This window comes from Ranitomeya variabilis, chromosome 5 (assembly GCF_051348905.1).
Source record: "Ranitomeya variabilis isolate aRanVar5 chromosome 5, aRanVar5.hap1, whole genome shotgun sequence".
Taxonomy (NCBI): domain Eukaryota; kingdom Metazoa; phylum Chordata; class Amphibia; order Anura; family Dendrobatidae; genus Ranitomeya; species Ranitomeya variabilis.
Genome location: NC_135236.1, coordinates 345,069,664 through 345,087,501, shown reverse-complemented (window position 1 = coordinate 345,087,501; position 17,838 = coordinate 345,069,664). Strand labels below are relative to the sequence as shown.

Sequence of the window (17,838 nt, the reverse complement as noted above, 5' to 3'; positions counted from 1 at the left end):
ACAAATCTCCTGGCCCGGATGGGATACACCCCCGAGTACTGCAGGAATTAAGTACAGTCATTGATAGACCATTATTTTTAATCTTTAAAGAGTCCATAATAACAGGGTCTGTACCACAGGACTGGCGTATAGCAAATGTGGTGCCAATATTCAAAAAGGGGACAAAAACTGAACTTGGTAATTATAGGCCAGTAAGCTTAACCTCTACTGTGGGTAAAATCCTGGAGGGTTTTCTAAGAGATACTATACTGGAGTATCTGAAGAGGAATAACCTCATGACCCAGTATCAGTACGGGTTTACTAGGAACCGTTCATGTCAGACTAATTTGATCAGCTTCTATGAAGAGGTAAGTTCCGGACTGGACCAAGGGAACCCAGTAGATGTAGTGTATATGGACTTTTCAAAAGCTTTTGATACGGTGCCACACAAAAGGTTGATACATAAAATGAGAATAATGGGGATAGGGGAAAGTATGTGTAAGTGGGTTGAGAGCTGGCTCAGGGATAGGAAACAAAGGGTGGTTATTAATGGAGCACACTCGGACTGGGTCGCGGTTAGCAGTGGGATACCACAGGGGTCAGTATTGGGCCCTCTTATTTTTAACATATTTATTAATGACCTTGTAGGGGGCATTCTGAATAGAATTTCAATATTTGCAGATGACACTAAACTCTGCAGGGTAATCAATACAGGGGAGGACAATTTTATATTACAGGATGATTTATGTAAACTAGAAGCTTGGGCTGATAAATGGCAAATGAGCTTTAATGGGGATAAATGTAAGGTCATGCACTTGGGTAGAAGTAATAAGATGTATAACTATGTGCTTAATTCTAAAACTCTGGGCAAAATCGTCAATGAAGAAGACCTGGGTGTATGGGTGGATGACAAACTCATATTCAGTGGCCAGTGTCAGGCAGCTGCTACAAAGGCAAATAAAATAATGGCATGTATTAAAAGAGGCATAGATGCTCATGAGGAGAACATAATTATACCTCTATACAAGTCACTAGCTCGACCACACTTAGAATACTGTGCACAGTTCTTGTCTCCAGTATATAAAAAAGACATAGCTGAACAAGAGCGGGTGCAGAGAAGAGCGACCAAGGTTATTAGAGGACTGGGGGGTCTGCAATACCAAGATAGGTTATTACACTTGGGGCTATTTAGTTTGGAAAAACGAAGACTAAGGGGTGATCTTATTTTAATGTATAAATATATGAGGGGACAGTACAAAGACCTTTCGGATGATCTTTCTATTCATAGAACTGAGACAGGGACAAGGGGGCATCCTCTACGTCTGGAGGAAAGAAGGTTTAAGCATAATAACAGACACAGATTCTTTACTGTAAGAGCAGTGAGACTATGGAACTCTATGCCGTATGATGTTGTAATGAGTGATTCATTACTTAAATTTGAGAGGGGACTGGATACCTTTCTGGAAAAGTATAATGTTACAGGGTATATACACTAGATTCCTTGATAGGGAGTTGATCCAGGGAACTAGTCTAATTGCCGTATGTGGAGTCGGGAAGGAATTTTTTTCCCCAATGTGGAGCTTACTCTTTGCCACATGGGTTTTTTTTGCCTTCCTCTGGATCAACATGTTAGGGCATGTTAAGTTAGGCTATGGGTTGAACTAGATGGACTTAAAGTCTTCCTTCAACCTTAATAACTATGTAACTATGTAACTATAGTTCAAACATAAAGATACCAAATGTAAATTTTGGGTAAAGAATAAACAACAAGTGGAACACAATTTTGAAGTTGAACGAAATTTATTGGTTATTTTAAATTTTTGTGGAGATTCAAAAACTGAAAAGTGGGGCTTGCAATATTATTCAGCCCCTTTACTTTCAGTGCAGCAAACTCACTCCAGAAGTTCATTGTAGATCTCTGAATGATCCAATGTTGTCCTAAATGCCTAATGATGATAAATATAATCCACCTGTGTGTAATCAAGTCTCTGTATAAATGCACATGCTCTGTGATAGTCTCAGGGTTCTGTTTGAAGCACAGACAGCATCATGAAGACCAAGGAACACAACAGTCAGGTCTGTGATACTGTTGTGGAGAAGTTTAAAGCCGGATTTGGATACAAAATGGTTTCCAAAACTTTAAACATCCCAAGGAGCACTGTGCAAGCGATCATATTGAAATGGAAGGAGTATCATACCACTGCAAATCTACCAAGACCCGGCCGTCCCTCTAAACTTTCATCTCAAACAAGGAGAAGACTGATGAGAGATACAGCCAAGAGGCCCATGATCACTCTGGATGAACTGCAGAGATCTACAACTGAGGTGGGACAGTCTGTCCATAGGACAACAATCAGTCGTACACTGCACAAATCTGGCCTTTATGGAAGAGTGGCAAGAAGAAAGCCATTTCTCAAAGATATCCATAAAAAGTGCTGTTTAAAGTTTGCAACAAGCCACCTGAGAGACACATCAAACATGTGACAGAAGGTGCTCTGGTCAGATGAAACCAAAATCAAACTTTTTGGCAACAATGCCAAACGCTATGTTTGGCGTAAAGGCAACACAGCTCATCATCCTGAACACACCATCCCCACTGTCAAACATGGTGGTGGCAGCATCATAGTTTGGGCCTGCTTTTCCTCAGCAGGGACAGGGAAGATGGTTAAAATTGATGGGAAGATGGATGGAGCCAAAAACAGGACCATTCCTGAAGAAAACCTGTTGGAGTGTGCAAAAGACCTGAGACTGGGACGGAGATTTGTTTTCCAACAAGACAAAGATCCCAAACATAAAGCAAAATTTACAATGGAATGGTTCACAAATAAACATATCCAGGTGATAGAATGGCCAAGTCGAAGTCCAGACCTCAATCCAATCGAGAATCTGTGGAAAGAGCTGAAAACTGCTATTCACAAACGATCTCCATGAAACCTCACTGAGCTCGAGCTGTTTGCCAAGGAAGACTGGGCAAGAATTTCAGTCTCTCGATGTACAAAACTGATAGAGACATACCCCAATCGACTTGCAGCTGTAATTGCAGCAAAAGGTGGCGCAACAAAATATTAAGTTAAAGGGGTCGAATTATATTGCACGCCCCACTTTTCAGTTTTTGAATTTCCACAAAAATTTAAAATAACCAATAAATTTTGTTCAACTTCACCATTGTGTTCCACTTGTTGTTGATTCTTCACCAAAAATTTACATTTGGTATCTTTATGTTTGAAGCATGATATGTGGGAAAAGGTTGAAAAGTTCCAGGGAGCCAAATACTTTCAAAAGGCACTACAGATAAGCCCCGATCCGACCTGAAAGATAAGAAAAATAACTTTTATTATACTCACCTGGGGGCTGTGGTCCGGTGCGGTCCAGTCCGATAGGTGTCGCAGGTCCGAGTCCGGAACCTCTAATCTTCTTGTGATGCAGCCCTCCTGTTGCTTCATTGCTCCCCGGCATCGTGCTCCTGTGCAGGCATACTTATCTGCCTCTCTGACCTTTCCCAGTGCCTGCACATTGCAGTACTTTACTCTGCCCTGGAGCGCGATGCCGGGGAGCGATGAAGCAACAGGAGGGCGTCAACGCAAGAAGATGGCATCGCAAGAAGATGGGAGGCACCAGACATGGGCCGGACCGGACTAACCCCCCCGGGTGAGTATAATAAAACTTATTTTTCATATCTTTCAGGTCGGACCGGGGGCTTATCTACAGCACTATAGAATGCTGTTGATAAGCCCTAAAAGGCAGTGGCCACATATTATATCAACCAAAACTTCTGACAGGTTCAATTTAACAATATACAGGGCAAAAGCTAAAGCTTGATATTTTGGACTGACAGTGCTAGCTAAGACTAAAAACATCAGCTCTCAGTCGCCTCAGAAAAAGCACATCCATAAGATGCACCAATTCTGGCACTTAGCCTTGCTCTTCCCACTTGCCCTGGTGCGGTGGCAAGTGGGGTGATAGTTGGGGGGTGATGTCACCTTTGCATTGTCAGGTGACATCAAGTCCAGAGGTTAGTAATGGGGAGGCACCTATCAGACCCGCCATTACTAACCCCATAGTGATATTCTATTAAAAAAAACACACACACACCCAGCAGTATGCCCAATCCAATAAAGCCAATGTCTCTTGTAACAAAATTAAAATAATAAACAACCATATTCATCACTTGTTCACCGAGAAGATAATGATCCATTTGTCCCATGACGCGTCTTGCAGAGATATGATAAAATAGAGGCAGCACTAGCAATCACAATTCGGGTGCAAAGTCCCCAACGTAACCACCAAACCTTAAGTAGATATTTAGAGATTGGAGTCATTAGAGAGATAGGGCCATTAAACAGAAGTCTTTTTCACTCTGAATGGAGTGCTGCCTCCATTCTCTGAATATCTAGGTAGATATATCTAGATGGCAGACTGCATTGCTGCATGATGCAACTATACATCCTGCCATCCTGCAGAAACACTGAACTGCACGACCTTGTTCAGCTCAGTGCCTCATGGTGAACTCCTTTCACCTCACTGACTTCACCGCAAGCGCATTTGGAAAAGTTCTATTAGTTAGTGCTCCAGCTGACGTCAGTGAGTTGAACTCGGTTCATTGGCTATGAACTTCCACAACCTTTTTGATGGCATCGCGAGCATAAGAACTTTCTCACGCTCGTGATGACGTCAGTGAGGTGAAAAGAGTTCACTGTGAGACCCTGAGCTGAGCAACCACGTGCAGTTCAGTAAGAACTTTTTAGCCACAACCATAAACATTACATTTGGACTCTGAGAGGTCAATAAGGCCTATGATGATAGGAACTCCATTCCTACTGTAAAGCATGGAGGTGGATCACTGATTTTTTGGGGGATGTGTGAGCTACAAAGGCACAGGAAACTTGGTCAAAGTTGAAGGAAAGATGAATGCAGCTCGTTATCAACAAATACTGGAGGCAAATTTGCACTCATCAGCCCGGAAGCTGCGCATGGGACGTACTTGGACGTTCCAACATGACAACGATCCAAAACACAAGGATAATTTGTCCTGTCATTGGCTACAGCAGAACAAAGTGAAGGTTCTGGAGTGGCCATCTCAGTCTCCTGACCTCAATATCATTGGGTAACTCTGGGGAGATCTCAAGCGTGCAGTTCATGCTAGACAGCCCAAGAATGTACAGCTTTTTGCCAAGAAGAATGGGCAGCTTTACCATCTGAGAAAAAAAAGAACCTCCATCATCCACAATTACCACAAAAGACTTCAAGCTGTCATTAATGATAGAGAGGGCAATACACAGTATTAAGAAATGGGGTGAACTTTTGATCAGGGTCATTTGGATGTTTTGGATTGTTGTTATGATTTAAAAAGAGAAAACACTGTAGTTTGACAATAAATAGCTTCACTCAACCACTAACCCATGAAGTTTTGGTGTTATCATTTATATTCTCTGAAAAAGGGACAAGAAAGCAAAAGAAAGCAATCTTGAAGAACATTTTCTTAGAAAACTGTTTAAATTACATACAGAATTGCTCTATGTAAAAGCGCATGTAAAAATTGCATTGCAATCGGATCACATTTACACGTAAATGGGTTGCTTGGTGTTAAAAATTGGATTGTACTCACATGAAAAATGCATGACACTTGCATGACATTTGTCCGACTTTTCAGTAACAAAATTGGACAGATTTTAAAAATGCTAGTGTGTCTCTGGCCTTAGTATGGTTTCTACAAGTAAATTCAGACACACACAGCAATATAAAGCGCCTGAAGCAAACTGAAATTTACATCATGGTATTGAACAATTGCATTTTAAAAGGAAAGGGTAATAAAGTTTGGTTTTATATTTCATCTCACTCAATAGTCGAGGCTGCTAACCTGAGACTATATAGCAGTCATACATTTATGTTCAAATTGGATACTGTATTTTTGACATGTATGATTATTGACAAATATAAAAAATAAAACATTTGCAGACTTACCATTTGATGCTGTGAAGTCTATGGCAACAGTGAAATTGATTTGGGTCCTATAATACAAAGTAACATACTGATTACTTTTTTAAATCACTGTGATTATAGACAGTATAGTAAACACTGTAAGAAAGTACTGAAATCCCTAAATTATACTAAACCCATAATTGTTAAGCATGTTAAAATAATGAATATTTAGAAAGTTAAAGAGGTTTTCTGTATTGTTTAAAAAAATGATAGCAACAAGTTATAGGGCTAAAAGAAGACATTCACAGCCCAGGAATCTGCTCCCTGGACTGGGAAACTGTGTTGTCGACCTCTGCATAGCACAGTACAGTAGAATCACAGAATGACAGAGCTGGAAGGGACCTCCTGGGTCATCTGGTCCAACCACCTGCTCAAAGCAGGATTCACTAAATCATCCCAGACAGATGTTTGTCCAGCCTGTTTGAAGACTTCCATGGAAGGAGAACTCACCACCTCTCGTGGCAGCCTGTTCCACTCATTGATCAACCTAACTATCAAAAAGTTTTTTTCTAATATCTAATCTGTGTCTCCTCCCATTCAGTTTCATCCCATTACTTCTAGTCTTTCCTTGTACAAATGAGAATAAAGATGATCCTTCTACAATGTGACAGCCCTTGACATATTTGTAGACAGCTATTACGTCTCCTCTCAGTCTTCTTTTTTGCAAGCTAAACATTCCTAAATCCTGTAACTGTTCCTCATAGGACATGGTTTGCAGACCGGTCACCATTCTGGTCGCTCTTCTCCGAATTTGCTCCAGTTTGTTGATGTCTTTTTTAAAATGTGGTGCCCAAAACTGGACACAGTATTCCAGGTGAGGTCTGACCAAAGAGTAGAGGGCAATAATGACTTTGCATGATCTAGACTGTATGCTTCAGTTAATACATCCCAGAATTGCATTTGCCTTTCTTGCTGCTGCATCACACTGTTGACTCATGTTCAGTTTATGATCTATTAGTATACCCAAGTCTTTTTCACATGTGCTGTTGCTTAGCCCTATGCCTCCCATTCTGTAAATGCTTTTTTCATTTTTATTGCCCAGATGACAGACTCTTCACAACTCCTGCACTGTCAGTAGCAAGAGAGCAGGGAAAGAAGCTGCTACATGTGTCACTGCCTTTGCCCCTGGCTCCAAGAAGAGCTGTGAAGTAGAAACCAGGACCTGTAAACGATTCTGATGAATAGGTGTTTGTTTATACTGCAATTGTTGTTGGAGTGGGAGGTTACCTTTGCACTGTTCCTGTTATTAGGTCCTCCCACTCTCTTACAGCAATTAGGACCCGTGGAAGCGCAGGTGTGCGAAACGGCCCGCGTCCGTCTGTAGCACACGTTCTCCCTGTTATCCTGCCATCTGACTTTTATGTCGCAACAAAGGAATGAACTTTTACGGATGGTGAGTCCTCGCATTTTTTCTTTAGATGGACTGCCACTGTTTTTTCTGCTTGAGCACCCGGATTTCCGTATGGCATTTTAAGCAACTAGCCAGCTGATTTTTTGTGTGGTTGTGGATTATCTCCTATAGGAGGTGCGGTTTACTTTTCCTCTGAGGATCAAGAAATAAAATTATTCTTATTATTCTTATGTGAGCCAATATGCAGCAATAACCGTTTTCGATAAATGTTGCTTAGTCCTGCACATCTGCTTTGAGGAATTTTAGAGCAATCCTCACTTTAGCTTCAACTCTGTTAAACAGCTTCAACATTGTTTTGTCAGAGAAATTTTCCCTTGACCTACCTGCTTCAGGTCCTTTCACAAGCTTTATATAGGATTAAGGTCAGTAGTCTGAACTGGCCATTCCAAAAGTTGAATTTTATTCTTCTTTACCATTCTTTTGCAGATTGACATATGTTTTTGGGTCACTGTCTTGCTGCATGACCCACATTTTCTGTAGGTCCAGCTTATGGATAAGTCCTGACATTTTGTTTCAAAATTTGCTGCCCAACAGATGCAAACCATGATGCGAAAACGAATGTGTTTCACAGACACACAAGTTTTTTTTTTGCTATAATGCAGAGATTTTGTTTCTTCAAAAATAATGATTCTTATTCAAACAAAGAAGCTCTATTTTGGCTTCATGTATCTATAAAAGATTGTTTCAATTTTCTTACGGCTTGTCCAGGTGATCTCTAGAAAACTGCAGACTAACAGCAATGTTTATTTTGGAGAACAGTAGTTTTCTCCTTGCAATCTTGCCATGCATTACACTGTTGTTCAGTGTCCTTCTGATGGTGGACTCTTGAACAACAACACTAATAAATGTGAAGGAGGCCTTTAGTTTCTTAGGTTAGCTTGGACTCCTTTAAGACATTGGAGACTATTAATCGTCATGTTCCTGGAGTGATCTTTGTTGGTCGACCACTTTCACATGGGAAATAATGGTCTCACATTTTCTAAATTTGTACACATTCTATCAGTGTATGAATTTGTAGAGTCCAAACTCATTAGAGGTGGTTTTGTAATTATTTCCAGCCTGAAGAACATTAACAACCCTTCTGAAGTCCTCATAAATTCCCTTTGTTCTTGCTATGACACGCTACCAAACACATATGTTGTGCAGATGCCGGCTCACACTTGATGGTCATCTCATTGATTGCATACAACACACTCTAATTTCACATTGAAATTATCTGCTAATCTTCAAATTCACATACTTTTGCCACTCATGGATAATTTGTTTTAAAAAATGACAAAGTAATATTTTTGAGTTGTTCATTTGTGTCTTACATTTCTTATTTTAGGATTTCTGTTAAAATCTGATGGACTTTTAGGTCAAATTCATGGAAAATATGGAACATTCTGAAGGGTCCACACACTTTTCAAGCAACACTGTATGAATTCTCATCTTCTAGAATCATTTTTATCCTAGACATTATAACTGTTTTCATAGTGAAAGGCATTTGACAGAGCCATTTAAGAAGTATAGCTTATCTGTGTAGAGAGTACCGAATTGGCATAAGACTTCTAAGTATAAATGAGTGAATATTTCAATATTCAGATCAGATTAGGATTTCCGTATTTGCAATATTTGCAGAACATAGCCAAACACCATTGGAGTCAATGGGAGTACAGATGAGCAAATATGTTCAGAAACGATCATCATACATAAATTTGGCATGAATATGTTACAAATATGGCACATTTTGATTTGGCAATCGCTTTCCGAACATATTTGCTTATCTCTACTTCTAAGCCCCTTAGGAAATTAAATTCTCTTTCAAATGCATGTCACCCAGCCAACCAGTTCTTCTGCTTAGCACTGATGAGGGGCAAAACCTCCTAAATTTGTATCTGCAATTAAAAGTTTTGGTTTGGCTTTATATCATGTAGCCATGCTTTAAAGGGTTAATATTGACTTTTAGAATTACTAATTCCAACAGGTGACACTGAAGACCCTTCTCTCTCCCACTGTGAAGTTTCTATTTATATATTTAATTTCCCAAGTGAATATTGCATGCCTTAAACATATCCCGCTCTCAACTAGACATACTCCACAGGGAGAAACTTTACCCCTCTGATCCCAAATTATAAAAATTCAACTTATCAGTCCATAATATAAACTTTGGTCTCATCAAGCTGTTTTTGAAAAATATGCTCTTAGCAATAATTATTGCCTTGTAACTCTTCCATGGGTATATTTTTGGACAATTTTAAAGAGAAATTATGTTATCTGGGATGACTGACAAGTATGGTTGTTAAGATGTTTGTTTGGATAATTTTGAAACCTCATTTGATTTTTTTCTGGTATGGAAAGCTAACTACTTTTCAGAAGATTCACCAGTTACAACTTATCTACAGTGTGAAAGAATTGAGGCCACAGCAGCGAGTATTTAAAATAGCATTATAACATTTTCATCTTCCATTGATGGTGGCAATGTATACTGTTTATGTCAGAAAAGTGAATTTTTAAAAACCTGGCACTAATCAAGCCTCAATATATCTAGTGTAAGTTAACCCAATTTTCCATAACGCTGAGGCACTTTTTTTCTGGAATTCAAAAAAAAGTGGTAAAATCTGCATTGTAGCCACTAAGCTTGAATCCAGCCTGAACTAAGCAGCAGTTTGTTTTCACAAAGTACCCAAACGTGATTGATATATGAAAAAATAAAAATTGGAAAACTATATGTTATATTTAGCTTGTGGTTATACATGGTCTTCTATTAGATTCTGATGATTTTAGGTGATAGATAAAAGAAGCTATGTTATTCTTGATTAAAACAGAAAATTAGAGATTGTTTTGGGAAGAACATTGAAATACCATGAGCCAGACTGCAGATGGTACTATCATGTGACTGTGGCAGTTTCTCTAAAAAGAGTATCTTTCACCAGTTCTCACAAAGCACACCACATTAATTAAGATCTTTTTGACATGATGAGGCTAATGAACTTACTTTAACCCATTTCCCGTATAGTTATGTCTAAGGTGGCCTCTCCCTGTTTGCTATGGGGTTCGGCGGTGAGCCTGCAACTTTTTTGGCACATGTCAGCTGATTTGAACAGTTGACATGTGCCCCCAATAGCCACGGGAGGAATCATGATCCACCCGTGGCTTTTAACATGTTAAATGCTGCTGTCAATCTGCTGTCAATCTCACCGGAAGCATGTCACTAATCCGGCCCATCGGCGCCCGTGTCGCTGACAGGTTGGCATAACAACCTGGGCTCTGCAGCAGACCCCTGTGGGTTTGCGCTCATAGCAAGTGAGCATTTTAGCTACATAGAGCAGGGGTGAAGACCTGCTCTGCATAGAACAAGCGATCAGATGATTTCAGTTTCTAGTCTCCCATGGAGACTTTTGCAGCAAGTAAAAAATAAATACCGTATTTTTCACTTTGTAAGACGCTCCGGATTATAAGACGCACCCCAAATTTTGAGGAGAAAAATAGGAAAAAACTTTTTTTAATAAATTGGGGGGGCTTCTTATAATCCATGCGTCTTATTGCTTACCAGGGGTTGTGGCTGCGGTGGATCAGGGTCCCAGGGTCGTTGCTGGAGGCAGGAGTGGAGCATTGCTGCAGGCTGGGATGATGGGGTGTGCAGGAGGGCTTCGGTGCTGCATGGGGGCTGCTGTGCTGCAGGCTGGGATGAGGGGTGCTGCAGGGGGCTCTGGTGCCGCAGGGGGCTCTGGTGCTGCAGGGGGCTCTGGTGCTGCAGGGCTGTCTCCAGTGCTGCAGGGCTGTCTCCAGGGCTGTCTCCGGTGCTGCGGGGGGCTCTGGCAACATTTTGTGAAAGACCAGAGCCCCCAGCAGTTCGTCCATACGTTCCTGTATAGATAAACTTGGCACACACGTGGTCAGATGCAAGTGAATTTAATATAAAGAGAGTACATACAGTATGACGTTTCGGTCATAGATTAGACCTTCATCAATGTACCTCCAGGGTCAGTTCAAGGGATATATCTTGAGTGCAGCGATTGTGGGACGCGGTATCCACCGCTCGTCCTGTGTGTATGACACACAGGACGAGCGGTGGATACCGCGTCCCACAATCGCTGCACTCAAGATATATCCCTTGAACTGACCATGGCTTATAGTGGGATTATTCCCCTGTTGACCCAATTAAACCATGAAATACTCTATGAGAAGTACATTGATGAAGGTCTAATCTATGACCGAAACGTCATACTGTATGTACTCTCTTTATATTAAATTCACTTGCATCTGACCACGTGTGTGCCATCTATAACTCTGTACAGTTTGGGCACCTACTTGAGCACCACAAACGTATAGTAGTGCCTACGGTTACTTTCACATACGTTCCTGTATGACTAACTCCGGGAAAATGGCCGCCGTAATCTCGAGAGATGAGATCTCAGTGCTGAAATCTCATCTCCCGAGATTCCGGCGGCCATTTTCCCGGAGTCAGTCATACTGGAACTAACTCCGGGAAAATGGCCGCCGGAATCTCGAGAGATGAGATCTCAGCGCTGAAATCTCATCTCCCGAGATTCCGGCGGCCATTTTCCCGGAGTTAGTCATACTGGAACGCATGGACGAACTGCCGGGGGGCTCTGGTCTTTCACAAAATGTCGCCAGAGCCCCCCGCAGCACCGGAGCCTCCAGCATCAACCGGGGCAGCAGCGGACAACCCCGGCAGCGGCGGCGGGCGACAGCGGCGGCGGACACCCCCTCATCCCAGCCTGTAATGGTAAGCGGTATATCCGCTTTGTTAGACGCACCCACATTTCCCCCCCAAATTTGGGGGAAATAAAGTGCGTCTTACAAAGCGTAAAATACGGTAAATAAAAGTTCAAATCACTCCTCATTCGCCCCATTCAAAATAAAACAATAAAGAGAAAAAAACATACACATATTTGGTATCGCCACGTTCAGAATCACCCGATCTATCAATATATAAAAAGAATGAATCCGATTGATAAATGTCGTGACAAAAAAAAAAGTCAAAATGCCAGAATTTCTCTTTTTGGTCGCCACAACATGGCATTAAAATGCACACACTTTTTTGCAATTTCACAACACTTATTTTTTTTCTGTTTTCCAGTACACTATATGGCAAAACCAATGGTGTCGTTCAAAAGTACAACTCATCCTGCAAAAAAACAAGCCCTCACATGGCCATACTGACATAAAAATAAAAATGTTATGGCTTTGGAAACTCAAAAATGGAAAAACCCAATATGTTGAAGGGCTTAATAATCCATGTCAAAATTTCAAAACTTTCACTAGTTTTAAAATGAGCCTTTTAAAAGTTCAAACTGAGCTAAAATGGCCAGTTTAAAAGGAGGATTATACAGTCCTCTAATGTGGATTTTCAAAGTAAACATTCCAACCTTACTAGGAATACAATTTCTATTCAATAACTAGTATTTTGAAAACCTGTAACAGATCCCAATTAAGGACCCAGTTTAGGTGCACTATGAATTTTTACAATACAATTGTGCAAATGCAACTACAAAAGAATTGTGTAAATGCAAAAGAATATGTATATATTCTTTGCAAGAATCTTTGCTCGATAAAATGTGAGCTAAGCTTACACTGTATTATGTACAACAGACACAATATAGTACCCATTTGCCTATTGTCATTATAACCTGATGTGGTATCTGTGAAGGTCAAAAAGCATTTGCAAAGCCTGATCATGTACAAATCCTGCTAAAAGCATAAAGTGTTTTCAACAAGTGTGGAGACGAAGATGTTGCTTGGAAACTATAATCTACCGAGCTATTTTTATGACCAGAAGTCAGAACATAACCATTTCTATTGGCAAACAATCCACATAAAGTGCATGTACTGGACAGGCTTCAATAACGTGTACCGTAATCAATATGTTAACAACCATTTTTTTATGACAGAACACATTAACTAATTAAGAGTGATTCGGCTAATAAATCTATTTTCATTAAGAAGGAGAAATATTTTTTTTTCGTTTTTTTTAAATAAGATTTGTTATTAGGTAAAGAACACTGAAGGGGATCTAAGGATTTTACTGGACCCACAACACAAATTCATAAAACAGATTTTTCATTATCCTCCGTGGACTTTCCTTCACATTGAATCAGAAACTACTCGCAAAAATGTAGCTATGAATTAAAATGGCAGAGACTTAATATTGTTACTTATTTACTGCATATTAAGATAGTCATACACATTAGGCAAATGTTGTTTGAACCCATATAGTTCTGTAGGACCCGCAGCAATGAGTGAGGTATTAGTTGTGTTTTTCTTTTTACGTTCTTATGTTTTGCGGTCCCTCCAGACACTAAAGCATAATATGAACAACTCAATTAACAGAGAAGACATTTTCTGCAAATCAAATTCCCTCGTAAAATATGCGCAATTTGGCAAATTTGATTCTCATCAGATCTGCTCATCTCCAGTTAAAAAAAAAACTAGAGCATGTTGTAGAATAATGTGTATATAAGCAGAAAAATCTACGTGACTGCCATTTGGCATTGTTTTTCAGATGATAATCTTTTCTAAAAATAATCTGATACACTTCAGTGAGTGTGTCAAAATGATTAGTATATTAATAGGCTAATCACAAAGTTGATGATTCAAAATGAATTACTGGTATAGCCCACTAAACATGTTACAGGAAGAATACAAATATACCAGAGCAGTTTATTTTGGCTATTTTACATCAAAACAGATACAAATATTTTTTGGAAAAAATAAATGTTTATCTTAGCCAATATTGCTTTATAAATCCTAGTTTACACATACAAGAACACATTGTACTTCAGAGTGAATACTGATTGATTCTTAATTCTTATCTTTTTAGCAATTACAGACAGTAAATTGAATCATTTGAAGCTGCAAAGATTCAAGTTAAATGAAGCAATAAATGGACTTCAGTCTACTGTGGAAAACTAGAGAATTAAATCTTTGTTGACTTATCTTTGCTGACCTATTATGGCTATAAATATATATATATATATATATATATATATATATATATATATATATATATATATATATATACATATACACTCACCGGCCACTTTATTAGGTACACCTGTCCAACTTCTTGTTAACACTTAATTTCTAATCAGCCAATCACATGGCGGCAACTCAGAGCATTTAGGCATGTAGACATGGTCAAGACAATCTCCTGCAGTTCAAACCGAGCATCAGTATGGGGAAGAAAGGTGATTTGAGTGCCTTTGAACGTGGCATGGTTGTTGGTGCCAGAAGGGCTGGTCTGAGTATTTCAGAAACTGCTGATCTACTGGGATTTTCACGCACAACCATCTCTAGGGTTTACAGAGAATGGTCCGAAAAAGAAAAAAAATCCAGTGAGTGGCAGTTCTGTGGGCGGAAATGCCTTGTTGATGCCAGAGGTCAGAGGAGAATGGGCAGACTGGTTCGAGCTGATAGAAAGGCAACAGTGACTCAAATCGCCACCCGTTACAACCAAGGTAGGCCTAAGAGCATCTCTGAACGCACAGTGCGTCAAACTTTGAGGCAGATGGGCTACAGCAGCAGAAGACCACACCGGGTACCACTCCTTTCAGCTAAGAACAGGAAACTGAGGCTACAATTTGTACAAGCTCATCGAAATTGGACACTAGAAGATTGGAAAAACGTTGCTTGGTCTGATGAGTCTCGATTTCTGCTGCGACATTCGGATGGTAGGGTCAGAATTTGGCGTAAACAACATGAAAGCATGGATCCATCCTGCCTTGTATGGAGCATCTTTGGGATGTGCAGCCGACAAATCTGCGGCAACTGTGTGATGCCATCATGTCAATATGGACCAAAATCTCTGAGGAATGCTTCCAGCACCTTGTTGAATCTATGCCACGAAGAATTGAGGCAGTTCTGAAGGCAAAAGGGGGTCCAACCCGTTACTAGCATGGTGTACCTAATAAAGTGGCCGGTGAGTGTATATATATATATATATATATATATATATATATATATATATATATATATATATATATATATATACACACTACCGTTCAAAATTTTGGGGTCACCCAGACAATTTTGTGTTTTCCATGAAAACTCATACTTTTATTAATCAAATGAGTTGCCAAATTAATTTAAAATCTAGTCCAGACATTGACAAAATTCGAAAAAAAGATTTTTATTTGAAATAATAATTTTCTCCTTCAAACTTTGCTTTCGTCAAAGAATGTTCCCTTTGCAGCAATTAGAGCATTGCAGACCTTTGGCATTCTAGCAGTTAATTTGCTGAGGTAATCTGGAGAAATTTCACCCCATGCTTCCAGAAGACCCTCCCACAAGTTGGTTTGGCTTGATGGGCACTTTTTGAGCACCATACGGTCAATCTGCTCCCACAACAGCTCAATGGGGTTGAGATCTGGTGACTGCACTGGCCATTCCATTACACATAAAATACCAGCTGCCTGCTTCTTCCCTAAATAGTTCTTGCATAATTTGGAGGTGTGCTTTGGGTCATTGTCCTGTTGTAGGATGAAATTGGCTCCAATCAAGCGCTGTCCATAGGGTATGGCATTGCAAAATGGAGTATAAACATAAGGATGAATGACCTCGGGGAGATCAAAACATCCAACACCGCGGAGACACCATCACGTGTTTCTCAATGCAGTGATCCAGAACACTGCCCCCATCCTTTAAGGGAAATATGCAAATGCATGTAAAAAAGCCGCGGAGACACCATCACGTGTTTCTCAACGCAAGCAATGAATAGCCAGGTCTTTCACCGGGAAGGAACAACCACGGGAAGGGCAGCATCCAATAAAGGAAAACCACCTATGCCAAAACATGGTATCCATCCACAGACAGCTGTTTCAGGGTATTTGCCCCTCATCAGTGTGGAGTAGGAAACTGGCTATTAGGAGCAGTGCCTAGTGAAAAGACTATAAACACAAGGATGAATGACCTCGGGGAGATCAAAACATCCAACACCGCGGAGACACCATCACGTGTTTCTCAAAGCAGTGATCCAGAACACTGCCCCCATCCTTTAAGGGAAATATGAAAATGCATGTAGAAAAGCCACGGAGACACCATCACGTGTTTCTCAACGCAAACAATGAATAGACAGGTCTTTCACCGGGAAGGAACAACCACGGGAAGGACAGCATCCAATAAAGGAAAACCACCTATGCCAAAACATGGTATCCATCCACAGACAGCTGTTTCGGGGTATTTGCCCCTCATCAGTGTGGAGTAGGAAACTGGCTATTAGGAGCAGTGCCTAGTGAAAAGACTATAAACATAAGGATGAATGACCTCGGGGAGATCAAAACATCCAACACCGCGGAGATCTCCCCGAGGTCATTCATCCTTATGTTTATAGTCTTTTCACTAGGCACTGCTTCTAATAGCCAGTTTGCTACTCCACACTGATGAGGGGCAAATACCCCGAAACAGCTGTCTGTGGATGGATACCATGTTTTGGCATAGGTGGTTCAAAAATCAATATTCTGTGGAATAATCATGATTTTTAGTCATAGCTTTCATGCATCTTGGCATGCTTTCCACCAGTCTTTCCCACTGCTTCTGGCGCAAAAATAAAATCAGTTCTTCTTTGTTTGATGACTTGTGACTATCCATCATTCTCTTGATTACATTCCAGAGGTTTTCAATGGGGTTCAGATCTGGTGATTGGGCTGCCTATGACAAGGTTTTGATGTGGTGTTGTCTTAATTTTTGCCACAGCTGTATATATTTTGTGACAGAGTCACTGGCACAGTATGTGAAGGGATATATGTGTCACTGCGCATACGGTGGACAGTGATGTAAGACCAGACTGTTTTTGCCTCCGGCAATGCTAAGTGCTGAGAGGGTTATTAGGAACCTATGTTTGGGCTGGTTTTAGTGGACCTCCATAGAGTGGGTGGGCGGGGGTCCACCATATCTCCACCTGCAGGGTCCTGATAGGACCTGTGTGATGTCAAGGTCATGTGATCATCACATGGGGTGATAAATACCTGGCCATTAGAGTCACTAGGTGTCATGTCTTGGGAGAGCAGAAACTCCCAGACAGCTCCCAGAGGATCTAAGGAACTGTGTGGGTTAACTGCAGGTTGAAAAATGCAGAGAAAGGACTCTGTGAAACTTTATTTGTTTTGTTTTCCGCTAAGCCAGGAAGGCTGTTTTTTTTTTCTGAACCATGCCTTGGTGTATGCTGATGTTAATAAACCAGCAGGTGTTTCACCATCAAAGTGTTCCTGTGTCTACCTGAAGAGGCAGCTAAACGTGTTAACCCCTCACACGTGGTGTTTTGAATGTGGGCATAGTTCCAGGAACAAGCATGGAGGAGCTTGTGAAACATCTTGTCAAAGTACAGCAGCAACATTAGCTCAGCAGTCAACAGCAGCGAGCAGCACAGCAAGAGACGAATAAGATGTTAGCAGAGTAGCAGGAGGCACTAACTTGGCAAATGGAGCTCCTGCCAGAGGCAGTTCGTGTAAGGCCGGCGGTCTCCTCTC

General features: G+C 40.7%; 1 protein-coding gene across 1 annotated transcript in view; it reads right to left on the bottom strand.

Moving 5' to 3' along the window:
• Positions 1–17,838, bottom strand: part of CPNE8 (copine 8) — a 453,180-nt gene that overhangs the window by 46,001 nt on the left and 389,341 nt on the right. The window contains exon 14 of the mRNA XM_077264830.1: positions 5,941–5,987. Within this exon, the coding sequence (XP_077120945.1) occupies positions 5,941–5,987 (47 nt within the window). The remainder of the gene's footprint in view (positions 1–5,940; positions 5,988–17,838) is intronic.